This window comes from Budorcas taxicolor, chromosome 3 (genome assembly GCF_023091745.1).
Source record: "Budorcas taxicolor isolate Tak-1 chromosome 3, Takin1.1, whole genome shotgun sequence".
In the NCBI taxonomy this organism is placed as follows: Eukaryota; Metazoa; Chordata; class Mammalia; order Artiodactyla; family Bovidae; genus Budorcas; species Budorcas taxicolor.
Window position 1 is genome coordinate 13,338,100 of NC_068912.1, and position 14,631 is coordinate 13,352,730.

The window sequence follows — 14,631 nt, forward strand, 5'->3', positions numbered from 1 at the left end:
AATTTGCCCCTCCTACTGTCTTGTTGGGGTTTCTCCTTTGCCCTTGGATGTGAGGTATCTTTTTTAAATAGGATCCAACATTCTCCTGTTGATGGTTGTTCAGCAGTGAGTTGAAATTTTGGAGTTCTCACAGGAGAAGGTGAGCACACATCTTTCTACTCTGCCATCTTTACCTTCCCTAGGGTCTTGCTTATTTCAGACCTTATAGCACAGTCCCAGAGAGTGGACACATAGCTACTCTTGAATCAAACCTATTTGGAGCCTAAGCCTGGACACCATTTTTCCTGGTGACTGGGAATTCCTTAAATCTCCCATGAAGCACAGTTGGGATAAAGATCATAATATGCTCCTGTCATCTTACACAACAAATTTAAGGCAACAAGAGTAAGAAAGCTAAGATGCTCTTCCCCTACTTCCCATCCCCCCCTCCTCCTTTTTTGGTCCTTTCCAATCTCCTCCTAGGACTGGAAACCTAAGATGAGACTTATCACTTCCACTCCCACCCCTACACCCCCAACCCCTTCCCACCCTGTATCCCCATGGTGGGGTCACCAGGCTTTGCCTTTCAGTTACTTTGCCCTTCACCTTAGGAAACATCACTAAGAACAAAGCTAGTGGAGGTGATGATATTCCAGTTGAGCTATTTCAAATCCTAAAAAGATATTGCTGTTAAAGTGTTGCACTCAATATGCCAGCAAATATGGAAAACTCAGCAATGGCCACAGGACTGGAAAAGGTCAATTTTCATTCCAATCCTAAGAAAATTCAATGCCAAAGAATGTTCAAACTACTGCACAAATGCACTCATCTCACAGGCTAGCAAATTAATGCTCAAAATTCCCCAAGCCAGGCTCCAACAGTATGTGAACCGTGAACTCCAGATGTTCAAGCTGGTTTTAGAAAAGGCAGAGGAACCAGAGATCAAATTGCCAACATTTGCTGGATCATCAAAAAAGCAAGAGAGTTCCAGAAAAACATCTGCTTCTGCTTTATTGACTACACCAAAGCCTTTGACTGTGTCGGTCACAACAAACTGTGGAAAATTCTTCAAGAGATGGGAATACCTGACCTGCCTCCTAAGAAATCTGTAAGCAGGTCAAGAAGCAACAGTTAGAACCAGACATGGAACAACAGACTGGTTCCAAGTTGGAAAAGGAGTACGTCAAGGCTGTATATTGTCACCCTGCTTATTTAACTTATAAGCAGAATACATCATGGGAAATGCTGGGCTGGATGAAGCACTAACTGGAATCAAGATTGCTGGGAGAAATATCAGTAACCTCAGATATGCAGATGAGACCACCTTATGGCAGAAATTGAAGAGGAACTGAAGGGCCTTTTGATGAAAATGAAAGAGGAGAGTACAAAAGCTAGCTTAAAACTCAACATTCAGAAAACTAAGATCATAGCATCTGGTCCCCACACTTCATGGCAAATAGATGGACAGGGAAGCAATGGAAACTGTAACACACTTTATTTTCTTGGGCTCCAAAATCACTGCAGATGGTTACTGCAGCCATGAAATTAAAAGACACCTGCTCCTTGGAAGAAAAGCTATGATCAACCTAGACAGCATACTAAAAAGCAGAAACATTACTTTGCTGACAAAGGCCTGTCTAGTCAAAGCTATGATTTCTCCAATAGTCATGTATGGATGATAGTGTTGGACCATAAAGAAAACTGAGCGCAGAAGAATTGATGCTTTTGAACTGTGATGTTGGAGAAGACTCTTGACAGTCCCTTGGATGGCAAGGAGATTGAATGAGTCAATCTTAAAGGAAATGAGTCCTGAATATTCATTGGAAGGACTGATGCTGAAGCTGAAACTCCAGTACTTTGGCCACCTGATGTGAAGAGCTGATTCATTGGAAAAGATCCTGATGCTGGGCAAGACTGAAGGCAGGAGGAGAAGGGGATGATAGAGGGTGAGATGGTTGGATGGTATCACCAACTCAATGCACATGACTTTGGGCAAGCTCCAGGAATTGGTGGTGGACAGGGAAGCCTGGCATGTTCAGTCCATGGTGTTGCAAAGAGTGAGACATGATTGAGCAACTGAACTGATTGACTGGCTTACTATATATTTACCTTTTTACTGAAATATTTTCTTTCATATATATATATATATATATGTTTTAGAAATTAAACTTTCTTTTCTATTTAAATAAGTCCTTTTTTACACTGCTGGTAAAGCCAGTTTAGTGCTGAAAAGTCCTTTAGCTGTGCTTCTCTCTCCTTCTAGTTTAGATGATAACTTTTCTGGGTAGAGTATTATTGGTTGGATTTTTTTTTTAATTCTTTTGTTTCAGAACTTTGAATATATCACTTCACTCCCTTCTGGCCTGCAAAGTTTCTACTATATAATCTACTGATAATCTTATGAATGTTCCCTTGTATGTAACAAAATGCTTACTCTAGATGCTTTTAATACTTCCTCTTCATCGTTAACTTCTGCCATCTTAATTACAATGTGTCTTGGTGTAGGTCTCCTTGGGTTCATCTTAATTTAACCCTGAACTTCCTGGATCTAGATATCTATGTCTTTACCCAAGTTAGGGAAGTTGTCATCCATTATTTTTTCAAGACCTGGGCCATTTTCTCGCTCTCTTCTCCTTCTGGGACCCCCATAAGTTGAATGTGTGTCCACTGAGTTTTGTCTTCTAAACTCCTCAAGCTCTTTTTACTTTTTATTTAATGTTTATTGCTCCAATTGGGTGAGTTCTACTGCCTTGTCTTAAAGTGGACTGCTGCTTTCTTATGTTTCATCCAGCCTGTTGTTGAATATGCCCAGTGTATTTTTCAGTTCAGTTTTTGTATTCTTTAGCAGTAATTTCTTTTTGTTTACTTCTATGGAATTGAAGAAGGACTTCAATTAAAATTTTATTCAGATTGCATCCAACCCTATGTCATTATGTCGCATGTTATATATGTCACAATGGTCTAAGAAATATGTTAAGGTATGTAATGTAATAATTTTTACTGTATGGGAGTAAGACATGAAATGATAAAGACAAAAGTAACATTTCCTTTATTTGTTACTGTATTCATTCTTTCATGGCAATATCTTTACTTAAAAATGACCTGTAACATAGTCTTAATGATACCCTGTGCATAAGCTTTTACTGTGAAGATTATTGTCCATGAATCTATGGCCTTTACAATGTCTTCACAATTATTTTCAGTTTATACTGATCCTCTGAGTCCACAGTTGAACACATTCGGTCACTGTCTTCTCTAGCTCCCATCTCTCAGCTGGCATTACCTGGCAAATCTCACTGGCACCTGGGAAGTAGTGATATGTAAAGAGTTCCCAGTTTTCAAATGTAAATATCCTTGGGTTTCTTTTGCTATGTGCAGCAGATAGACAACTGAAATCAGCAGTAATTTCTATCTGTCACTTTCTCATATTTTCCAACTTTTTGTTGACATTTTTCTGTATCTATTTATTCTTCTCCCCAGGTCAGTGAACATTCTTATGACCATAACTTCGAACATTTAATCAGGTAAATTACTTAACTCTGTTTCATGAAGTTTTTTTCTTTCAAGGTTTTGTCTGATTCTTTTATTTGAAATATATTTCTCAGCTTTCTTTATTTTACTTGATTTTACTTGACTCTGTTTTGATTTGTATACTGTAGATGTTTCAGCAGCCTCCCCCCAACATTGAAGAGTGGCCTCAGGTAGAAGACAAAACTTATTATTCAACTACTCCAACTCTTTGTCATCTCTCTAATCTTTGCATTTTCAAACAGCCTATTATATTTTTAAATGCTCCTAGTATTTGAGAATGTGCCTAGATCTCTCAGTGTTCCTAAGAGGAGTATCTCAGTACCTTGCTTCAGGCTGTTTGGAAGACAGAATTCAGGCAGCATCTTTTAAAAGTATGCAAATATATACAGCTTTGTGGGAACTTAAACTTAAGTCCCATTAGCAAGGTGATCTGATGATCTACTCCAGGTTGCAGTGGCAAAAGCTGGGGCTTCAGACAATGGTATAGCCTCTTTTTTTTTTTTTAATTAAAATATAATTGACTTATAATATTACAGTGCTTTCTAGTGTGCAACACAATGAGCAAAAATTTGAGCATGAAGAGATGCTCAATTGCATAATTCACCAAGGACATGAAAATTAAAACTGCAATAAGATAATCCTAACATGCTGGCTAAAATTTACAAGATTATAATACTATAAAGGTTGGAACTAGCACAACCACTTTCAAAAATAATTTAGCAGTACCTTCTATACAGTTTTTTTAAAGGCAGCTTTCTAAAATAATGTTATAAGCCAAGAATTCTATTCCCAGGTATATAAGCAACAGAATGCAAGCCCACATGTACCAGGAGACCTATACAAGGATATATGTAGTAGAGTTATTTGTATTAGCTTCAAAAGCAAGTTAAAGCTCTTTGTTGCCTTGAGGTCTTCCTGATGGACTGAGATGGAATAATCTCTATTTACCATTATATGCTTTCCTTGTCTCAGAGTGAAGTAGATAGGATGTAACATAATATATGTAAGTGATATGCATTTGTAGATATGAAATTAAATGGTCCCTTAAGGGATTCGTTGGTGGCTCAGATAGCAAAGAATCCGCCTGCAATAAGGGAGACATGGGTTCCATCCCTGGACTGGAAAGATCCCCTGGAGAAGGGAACAGCCATCCACTACAGTATTCTTTGAAGAAGGAAATGTCCACTCCAGTACTCTTGCCTGAAAAATTCCATGGACAGAGGAACCTGGTGGGCTACAGTTCATGGGGTCGCAAAGAGTTGGACACTACTGAATGACTTCACACTCACTCACAGTATTCTTGTCTGGAGAATTCCATGGACAAAGGAGCCTGGCAGGCTACAGTCAGTGGGATTGCAAAGAGTTAGACACGGCTGAGTCACTTTCACTTTCACTTTAAGAAGACCAGAATACAGACCCAGAAAGAAAAGGTGGGGAAAACTGTTTGAAAATAAGAAGCTGGCATTCCTCATGGCAGGTAATGTCAGTATACCAGGATGAAAACCTGACTTTTAAAAAGTTATCCTGTCTGCGAGACAGCAAAAGAGACACAGATGTATAGAACAGCACTTTGGACTCTGTGGGAGTGGGAGAGGTTGGAATGATTTAGGAGAATGGCATTGAAACATGTATAATATCATATATGAAACAAATCACCAGTCCAGGTTTGATGCATGATACTGGATGCTTGGGGCTGGTGCACTGGGACTACCCAGAGGGATGGTACGGGGAGGGAGGAGGGAGGGGGGTTCAGGATGGGGAACACGTGTATACCTGTGGCAGATTCATGTTGATGTATGGCAAAACCAATACAATATTGTAAAGTAATTAACCTCCAATTAAAATAAATACATTTTTTAAAAGTTATCGAAGCAATTCACATATACAGAAATTAAAAACAAACAAAAAAACTGTATAGAAAGACATTGGAGAAGGAAATGGCAACCCACTCCAGTATTCTTGCCTTGAAAATCCCATGGACAGAGGAGTCCATGGGGTCACAGAGAGTCAGACACAACTCAACGACTAAGCATATAGCATGTATGCTTCTGCTGCAGCTGCTAAGTCACTTCAGTCGTGTCCAACTCTGTGCGACACCATAGATGGCAGCCCACCAGGCTCCCCCGTCCCTGGGATTCTCCAGGCAAGAACACTGGAGTGGGTTGCCATTTCCTTCTCCAATGCGTGAAAGTGAAAAGTGAAAGTGAAGTCGCTCAGTCCTGACTCACAGCGACCCCATGGACTGCAGCCTACCAGGCTCTGCCATCCATGGAATTTTCCAGGCAAGAATGCTGGAGTGGGGTGCCATTAGCTTCTCTGATAGCATGTATAGAAAGATATAAAACAAAATATCTTCTTCCATTCCATAGTTCTGAAAATATAACCACTATTTTAGGTTTATTTCCCAGGAAATAAGAAAGGATTCTTATATCAATTTATACATGTACTCTATATTTTACATTTGAAGAAAAGTTATGACCAACCTAGATAGCATATTCAAAAGCAGAGATATTACTTTGCCAAGAAAGGTCCGTCTAGTCAAGCCTATGGTTTTTCCAGTGGTCATGTATGGATGTGAGAGTTGGACTGTGAAGAAAGCTGAACGCCGAAGAATTGATGTTTTTGAACTGTGGTGTTGGAGAAGACTCCTGAGAGTCCCTTGGACTGCAAGGAGATCCAACCAGTCCATTCTGAAGGAGATCAACCCTGGGATTTCTTTGGAAGGAATGATGTTGAAGCTGAAACTCCAGTACTTTGGCCAATTCATGCGAAGAGCTGACTCATTGGAAAGACTCTGATGCTGGGAGGGATTGGGGGCAGGAGGAGAAGGGGACGACAGAGGATGAGATGGCTGGATGGCATCACTGACTCGATGGACGTGAGTCTGAGTGAACTCTCGGAGTTGGTGATGGACAGGGAGGCCTGGTGTGCTGAGATTCATGGGGTCACAAAGAGTGGACACACTGAGCGACTGAACTGAACTGAACTGAATATTAGTAAAAATGCCAATCTACCTACCCCCCATGTTTTTCTCTTCACATTGATCAAGGCTGTCTTGTTTTCTTACATGTACAAGCTTATCTCATTCTTAATGTCTTCATGGTGTGTCATTATTTTGATGTATCACAATATTCTTAAGCAGTCCTATGTTTATTCTGGAGAAGGAAATGGCAACCCACTCCAGTATTCTTGCCTGGAGAATCCCAGGGACAGAGGAGACTGGTAGGCTACATACAGTCCATGGGGTCACAAGAGTTGGACACAACTTAGTAACTAAACCACCACCATGTTTATTCAATCCTATGATGTTTCTTCCAGTGTTTGGCTATTATGAATGATGTCATAATAAACATTATTTTAGAGCTATCTTCCATGCTTTCCTTAAGGCATTTTCCCAGCAATAGAAATGTGGTATCAAAAACCCTAACACTTATTTTTATCACTTTGATCACAGGGCAGGAAACTTTGATAAGTAGTTAAAAATGGGAACTCCCACTTCCTTTTTTCTAGTTTACTAATGCATCCTGCTCTTTGAAAAAGCTATTTCACAGATGCCTTTCTTAGGGCTAGGGTGATAGTGTACAACTGTGAGATCAATGACAAACGCACTATTCCTGAGAAAGCTTCTCTTTTGGCCTCAGCCCTGGGCGGCCCAAGTCTTCATGCTGCTGTGGGTATCACTGCTGATCCTGGGTAAGTAAAACAGCTCAGCATGGGTCCTGGGTTGGGTTAGGACAGCATCTCTCTACCACGGACCTGGCTTTTTGGGGGGGCTCAGCCCCTGCTCAAAGATTCTTTCCTGCCTCGAGAGATTATGTTCTCTGACTTCACCATATAGCTCAGAGATTCTTCCTTTGAGGCTGCAAGAGTGGTCAGAGCCTCAACTTTATAGAAAAGGAAACCACAGTGACCACAGCACTAAGGGATTATTCATCTTTTTTCTACAAAATAATGCTACATCATGAAGTGCAGCAAGTGTTTTCTGTTTGCTTGTTCATATGGTCTCATTCAGATAAGACCCTACCTTTCTGTCTGCAAAGGAGGTGTGTTTATTCCTTATGTGACAATCCAAGGCTGTGGTGCTGGACATGGGAGGACAAGTTTTCTAAGACAAAAGATGTCTCCTTCTTTCACACACAAAAGCAAATGGTATCAGTGATTGGCAGTTAAAGAGCACAAAGAAGGGGAGATGAAGACAGGGACTCTCAGGGGGAAGTGGGCAAGGCAGGGGAAAAACCTAAGATGCTTGATATTTTTCTTTTCCCCCTCGGGTTTATTGAAGCATAATTGACAAATTAAAATTATATGTATTTAACATGTGATACACATATATTATGCAGTAATTACTACAATCAGCTAGTTAGCATTCTTCTCACTTCACATAGTTAGTCACCTTGTGTGTGGTAAGAACACTCAGGATCAACTCTTTTAGCAAATTTTAGCAAATTTCAACTTAACGTTATTATTAACTAGTCATCGTACTCTACATTAGATCTCCAGTACTGCTTCATCTTACAACTGAAAGTTTGTTCCTTTGACCAACATGTCCTCAGTTCTCCTATAGCGTACCCACTGCTGGCAAACACCATTTTAGTCTCTGCTTTTGTGAGTTCAACTTTTTCAGATTGCACATGTAAGTGAGATCATGTAGTATTTGTCTTTCTCTGTCTGGCTTATTTCACTTAGCATAATGTCCTCCAGGTTTATCCATGTTGTCTCAATGTCATGATTTCTTTCTTTCTTTAAAAATTGAATAATATTCCATTGCATATATGTGTGTGTGTGTATACACATACTACCTTTTATTTATCCATTAAACAGAAGACAGACACTTAGATTGTTTCAATATTCTAGCTACTGTGAATAATGTTGTAATGAATATGAGAGTGCAGGAATCTCATTGTGATACTAATTTCATTTCCTTCAGATATATACCCAGAAGTGGGGTTACTAGATCATATGATAGTTTTATTTTTAATTTTTTAGGAACTTCCAGACTATTTCTGCATCATGACTGTGTGAATTATATTCTTGCCAACAATGTACAAAGTTTCTTTATCAACACTTGTTATCTTTTGTCTATTTGATAATCAGTTCAGTTCAGTTCAGTTACTCAGTCGTGTCCGACTCTTTGATAATAGCCAACCTAATTAACGTGAGGTGTTATCTCCTGGTTTTGATTTGTGTTTCCCTAATGTTTGAGCATCTTTTTATAAACTTTTGGAGATTTGTACATCTTCTATTGAGAATATCTATTCATATTCTTAACTACTTTTTAATCAGGTTATTTGTATCTTGCCATTTATTTGTTTAAGTTCCTTAGACATTTTAACCCCTTATTGGATAGATGGTTTTCTTTTATTTTCTCCCATTTCATACGTTGCTCTTTATATTGTTGATTATTTCCTTTGTTTGCAATATTTTTATTTTTGATGCAATCCCATTTGTTTTAGTTCTTATTTTTGTTGCCTATGCTTTTGGGGTCATACTGAAAACTCATGTGCCAGGTCAATGCCAAGAAGCTTTCTCTCTGTGTTCCCTTTTAGCAGTTTTACAGTTTCAGGTCATATATTTAAATCATCTATTTCAAATTGATTTTTGTATATGATGAGATACAAGAATCCAATTTTATTTGTTTTCATGTGGGAATTCGGTTTTCACAGAGTGATTTATGGAAGGAACTGTTCTTTCCCTTTTGTGTGTTTTTGGTACTGATTTTGAAGATCAGTTCAGTTCAGTTGCTCAGTTGTGTGTGATTTTTTTGCCCATGAACCACAGCACGCCAGGCCTCCCTGTCCATCACCAACTCCCGGAGTCCACCCAAACTCATGTCTGTTGAGTCGGTGATGCCATCCAACCATCTCATCCTCTGTCGTCCCCTTCTCCTCCCACCTTCAATCTTTCCCAACATCAGGGTCTTTTCAAATGAGTCAGCTCTTTGCATCAGGTGGGCAAAATATTGGAGTTTCAGCTTCAACATCAGTCCTTCCAATGAACACCCAGAACTGATCTCCTTTAGGATGGACTGGTTGCATCTCCTTGCAGTCCAAGGGACTCTCAAGAGTCTTCTCCAACATCACAGTTCAAAAGCATCAATTCTTCGGCACTCAGCTTTCTTCACAGTCCAACTCTCACACCCATACATGACCAGTAGAAAAACCATAGGCTTGACTAGACAGAACTTTTTTGACAAAGTATTGTCTCTGCTTTTTAATATGCTGTCTAGGTTGGTCATAATTTTCCTTCCAAGGAGTAGGCATCTTTTAATTTCATGGCTACAATCACCATCTGCAGTGATTTCGGAGCCCAGAAAAATAAAGTCAGCTACAGTTTCCACTGTTTCCCCATCTATTTGCCATGAAGTGATGGGACCAGATGCCATGATCTTCGTTTTCTGCATGTTGAGCTTTAAGCTAGCTTTTTCACTCTCCTCTTTCACTTTCATTAAGAGGCTCTTTAGTTCCTCTTCACTTTCTGCCATAATGGTGGTGGTGTCATCTGCATATCTGAAATTATTGATATTTTTCCCGGCAATCTTGATTCCAGCTTGTGCTTCCTCCAGTCCAGTGTTTCTCATAGTGTACTCTGCAAAAAGTTAAGTAATCAGGTTGACAGTATACAGCCTTGACATACTCCTTTTCCTATTTGGAACCAGTCTGTTGTTCCATGTCCACTTCTAACTGTTGCTTCCTGACCTGCATACAGGTTTCTCAAGAGGCAGGTCAGTTCGTTTGGTATTCCCATCTCTTTCAGAGTTTTCCACAGTTTATTTTGAAGGTCAGTTGACTATAAAAGTGTGGATTCATTTCTAAGCTCTCTGTTCTGATCTATTGATCTATTTGTCTATTTTTATGCTAGTTTTGATTGTTTTTTATTGGAAAATAATTGTTCTACAATATTGTGTTGGCCTCTGCCATATATCAACATGAATAGTTTTGATTATTACCACAGCTTTGTAATAATTAGACATCAGAAATTATGTTTTTTCCAGTTTTGTTCTTCTGGTTCAAGATAGTTTTGACTTTTGGGGGGTCCTTTGTATCTATTTGGGGCTTCCCTGATGGCTCAGATGGTAAAGTGTCTGCCTGCAATGTGGGAGACCTGGGTTCGATCCCTGGGTTGGGAAGATCCCCTGGAAAAGGAAATGGCAATCCACTCCAGCACTCTTGCCTGGAAAATCTCATGGAGGTAGGAGCCTGATAGGCTACAGTCCATGGGTCGCAACGAGTCAGACACGACCAAGCGACTTCACTTTCACTTATATCTATTCAGATTTTTTTCTTTGTGATTGCTATGGGACCTCTATAAAATATAAGAATTTAAATTAAGAAATTCATCTAAATCAAGTATTAAAACTCTACCCTTTAATTATCCTCCATTTTATTATAGATATCACAATTTACATAATTTTACATTGTGTATATATTAACAAATTATTGTAGCTATAGTTAATTTTTAGTACTTTTGTCTTTTTAAACTTTTTTGCTAGAGTTAAAAGTGGTTTACATACCACTATATAAGATTTTATGAATGTTTATTTCCTCTCAAACTTCATATATTAAAATTTTTACACTGAAGGTAATAGTATTAGGAGATGGAGGGGCCTTCGGGAGATGATTATGTCATGAAGGCACAACCATCATAAAAGAGATTAGTGCCCTTATAAAAGAGGTCAAAGAGAGTCCTCTTATGCTTCTTCCATGTGAGATTATAGTGAGAAGGTGGCTGTCTATGATGGACTGTGCCAGAGTCAGCCAGTGTTACTAGCCTTCAGAACTTTGAGAAATGTACAGCACTTTTGTCATAACAAATTGTATAGACTAAGACACAGTGTTTAGCATATTCTGAATTTGGTTATACTAATCTTCCTCAATTCATGATGGAGTTATATCCTAACAAACTCATTATAAGCAGAAAATATCATAAATCTAAAATGCATTTAATACACACAGCCTATCAAATATTGTAGCCTAACCTAGACTGCTTTAAACATACTCAGAACACTACCTTAGCCTATAGTTGGGTAAAATCAGCTAACAAAAAGCTTATTTTATAATAGAGTGTTGAATCCTTCATGTAATTTACTGAATACTGCACTGAAAGTGAAAAATATAGTGACTGCATAGATACAGAATTGTTGCAAGTGTGTCTGTTGTTTACCCCTCTGATTATGTGGCTGACTGGGAGCACTGCCACACTGCTGCTGCCCAGCGTCACAAGAGAGTATCATACTGTGTGTTGCTGGCCCAGGAAAAGATCAAAATTCAAAGTCTGGCTTCTACCAAATGCATATTGCTTTTGCACCATCACAAAGTTGAAAAATCATAGGTCAAACCATCTGTATATTCACCTTTACTAGTGAGTTTTACAATTTCATGTGTTTTCAAGTTGCTAGTGGCCTTTAATTTCAACTTGTAGAACTTTTCATGTGTGTATATATATATGTGTATATGTGTGTGTGTGAAAGTCATTTAGTTGTGTCTGACTCTTTGTGACCATGTGGACTGTAACCCACGAGGCTCCTCTGCCCATGAAATTCTCCAGGCAACAATACTGGAGAGGGTAGCCATTCCCTTTCTCTGGGGGATTTTCCAACCTAGGGATCAAACCCAGTTACCCTGCATTCAGGCAGATTCTTTCCTGTCTATGCTACCAGGGAAGCCCCATATATAAGGATACATATAAGATTTTCTCTTAGTCTGTGACTTGCCTTTGGATCTGGGTCACAGAACTGCTTCAGCAACAGAACTCAGTCTGAGGTTGGTGGGCCTGCTACCAGGGGAATGGATGAGCATGGATTCCTCGGCAGAAGAGGCAGGTGGTAGGAGCATGGACAAGTGGGGCTAGAGTTGAGTCCACAGGAGAATGGGGCAGCTTTCAGTCTGTAGCTGGGATGATAGTCAGTGAGTCACCTCCTAGGGCATGTGCCTACCTTCTCAAAATGGCCTTTTGTTGTTACTGGGCTCCAGCAGGATTTCACAATCTCCCATCTAGATCTCAAAGCTATCAGCTTTTGTTTATAATAGGCTGCCAAAAATTTGCTTCTGTAAGGGAAAAACTAGAGACCTCTATTCTACCATCTTGTTTATGTCACTCTCAACAAATGACATTCTCATTATGTCTGTGGGCGGGTGTTAAGTCTATCAATTCACATGTATCAACTGGTTGGTTTTTCAACCAAAGTTGAAACTATTAGAATAAAATATATTTATTCATTTGTTGAACAAATTATTCAGTAACATTAATACACAGCATTACGTTAGGTGCTAAGAATGATGAGAAGACATGAAAGTGAAGGTCACTCAGTCATGTCCAACCCTTTGCAACCCCATGTACTATACAGTCCATGGAATTCTCCAGGCCAGAATACTGGAGTAGGTAGCCTTTCCCTTCTCCAGGGGATCTTCCCCACCAGCAGTAGAACCCAGGTCTCCTGCATTGCAGGTGGTTTCTTTACCAGCTGAGCCACTAGGGAAGCAGATCATAATCTGCTGCTGCTGCTGCTGCTGCTAAGTCACTTCACTTGCATCCAACTCTGTGTGACCCCATAGACAGCAGCCCACCAGGCTCCCCCGTCCCCAGGATTCTCCAGGCAAGAGTACTGGAGTGGGGTGCCATTGCCTTCTCCAAGATCATAATCTGCATATCCATAATTCAATGCACTGTCTTCTCAAAACGTGGGGATCAAGCTTCATTAAAGTAATGTTGAATCATTACTCACATTCTCCACAAAAAAAAAAAACAAACAAAAAACTGATAATGCTGGTACTCATCATTTCCCTGGTGGCTCAGTGGGTAAAGTGTCTGCCTACAATGTGAGAGACCCGTGTTCGATCCCTGGGTTGGGAAGATCCCCTGGAGAAGGAAATGGCAATCCACTCCAGTACTCTTGCCTGGAAAATCACATGGACTGAGAAGCCTGGTAGGCTATAGTCCATGGGGTCGCAAAGAGTTGGACACGACTGAGCGACTTTCCTTTCATTATAACAAAGTGCAGAAGAAATATGTCCAGTACCCAGAGTACCTGCATTATATTGCCTAAAATATCTAATTTGTAACAGAAATATTAGATATGCTTAGAAATAGGAGTTGGAACTCTATAGTGGGAATAAAGGGCATTTGGAAAATGACCAGTAAAATTACCCTCGTAAAATTAGGTGATATCTCAGCAAAAAAACAGGGGGGCCAGAAGGCAGAGGGAAACATTCAAGACGTGTTAAGAAAAAAACTTATCAACCAAGAATTCCATCTTGACCAAAACTACCTTCTGAAAGATAGAGACAAAACAAAGATGCTCTCAAATCAATAACAACTGAAAAGATATATTAATAAATTGCCTCACAGTAATTACAGGAGGAGTTCTTCAGCTTGAATACTAGGGATTCCAGAAAGTAGTTCATATTAACATTAACAAAGAAAAACACTTGTGTATTTAATGCCATAAGAATAAAAGGCAGAAGTAATACAATTTTATCTTAATTGATGTGAAAGGAACTATGTAAAATCCTATGTATGTCATGTGTTAGTACACTACAATATATAGCAATGTGATACCCATGTTAGTACATTTGCCGTTCAAAAGCACAAGCGTGAGAGTAAACTGTTCTGAGCGAAGGAAATGACCACAGATGGTACACAAGTGTACCAAAATAGTTGAGAGGATTATATCATTAATATAATCTGCATGACAATAATAAAAAAATGGAAAAAGATAAAGCTTTATATGAATGCTTTCTTGTATCCCTGGGATTAAGCTATGATAATATGTAATCAATGCATATATTTTAAAAGAGGAAACTCTAATTTTTTTAATATCTAATGGAGAAGCCATTTAGAAATGAAAGGACTAGAATATATTCATTTAATGAAAAATAAATTTATAAAGGACTTACCCACTCCAGTACTCTTGCCTGGAAAATCCCATGGGCAGAGGAGCCTGGTAGGCTGCAGTCCACGGGGTCGCGAAGAGTTGGACACGACTGAGCAACTTCACTTTCACTTTTCACTTACATGCATTGGAGAACGAAATGGCAACCCACTCGTGTTCTTGCCTGGAGAATCCCAGGGATGGGGGAGCCTGATGGGTTGCCGTCTATGGGGTCGCACAGAATCAGACATGAC

The 14,631-nt window shown here is 39.4% G+C and overlaps 1 protein-coding gene across 1 annotated transcript in view; it reads left to right on the forward strand.

Moving 5' to 3' along the window:
• Positions 1 to 7,106: 7,106 nt before the first annotated feature.
• The window catches only part of FCRL5 (Fc receptor like 5), a 57,758-nt gene continuing 50,233 nt past the window's right edge, over positions 7,107 to 14,631 (forward strand). The window contains exon 1 of the mRNA XM_052637576.1: positions 7,107 to 7,203. Coding sequence (XP_052493536.1) covers positions 7,107 to 7,203 — 97 coding nt within the window. The remainder of the gene's footprint in view (positions 7,204 to 14,631) is intronic.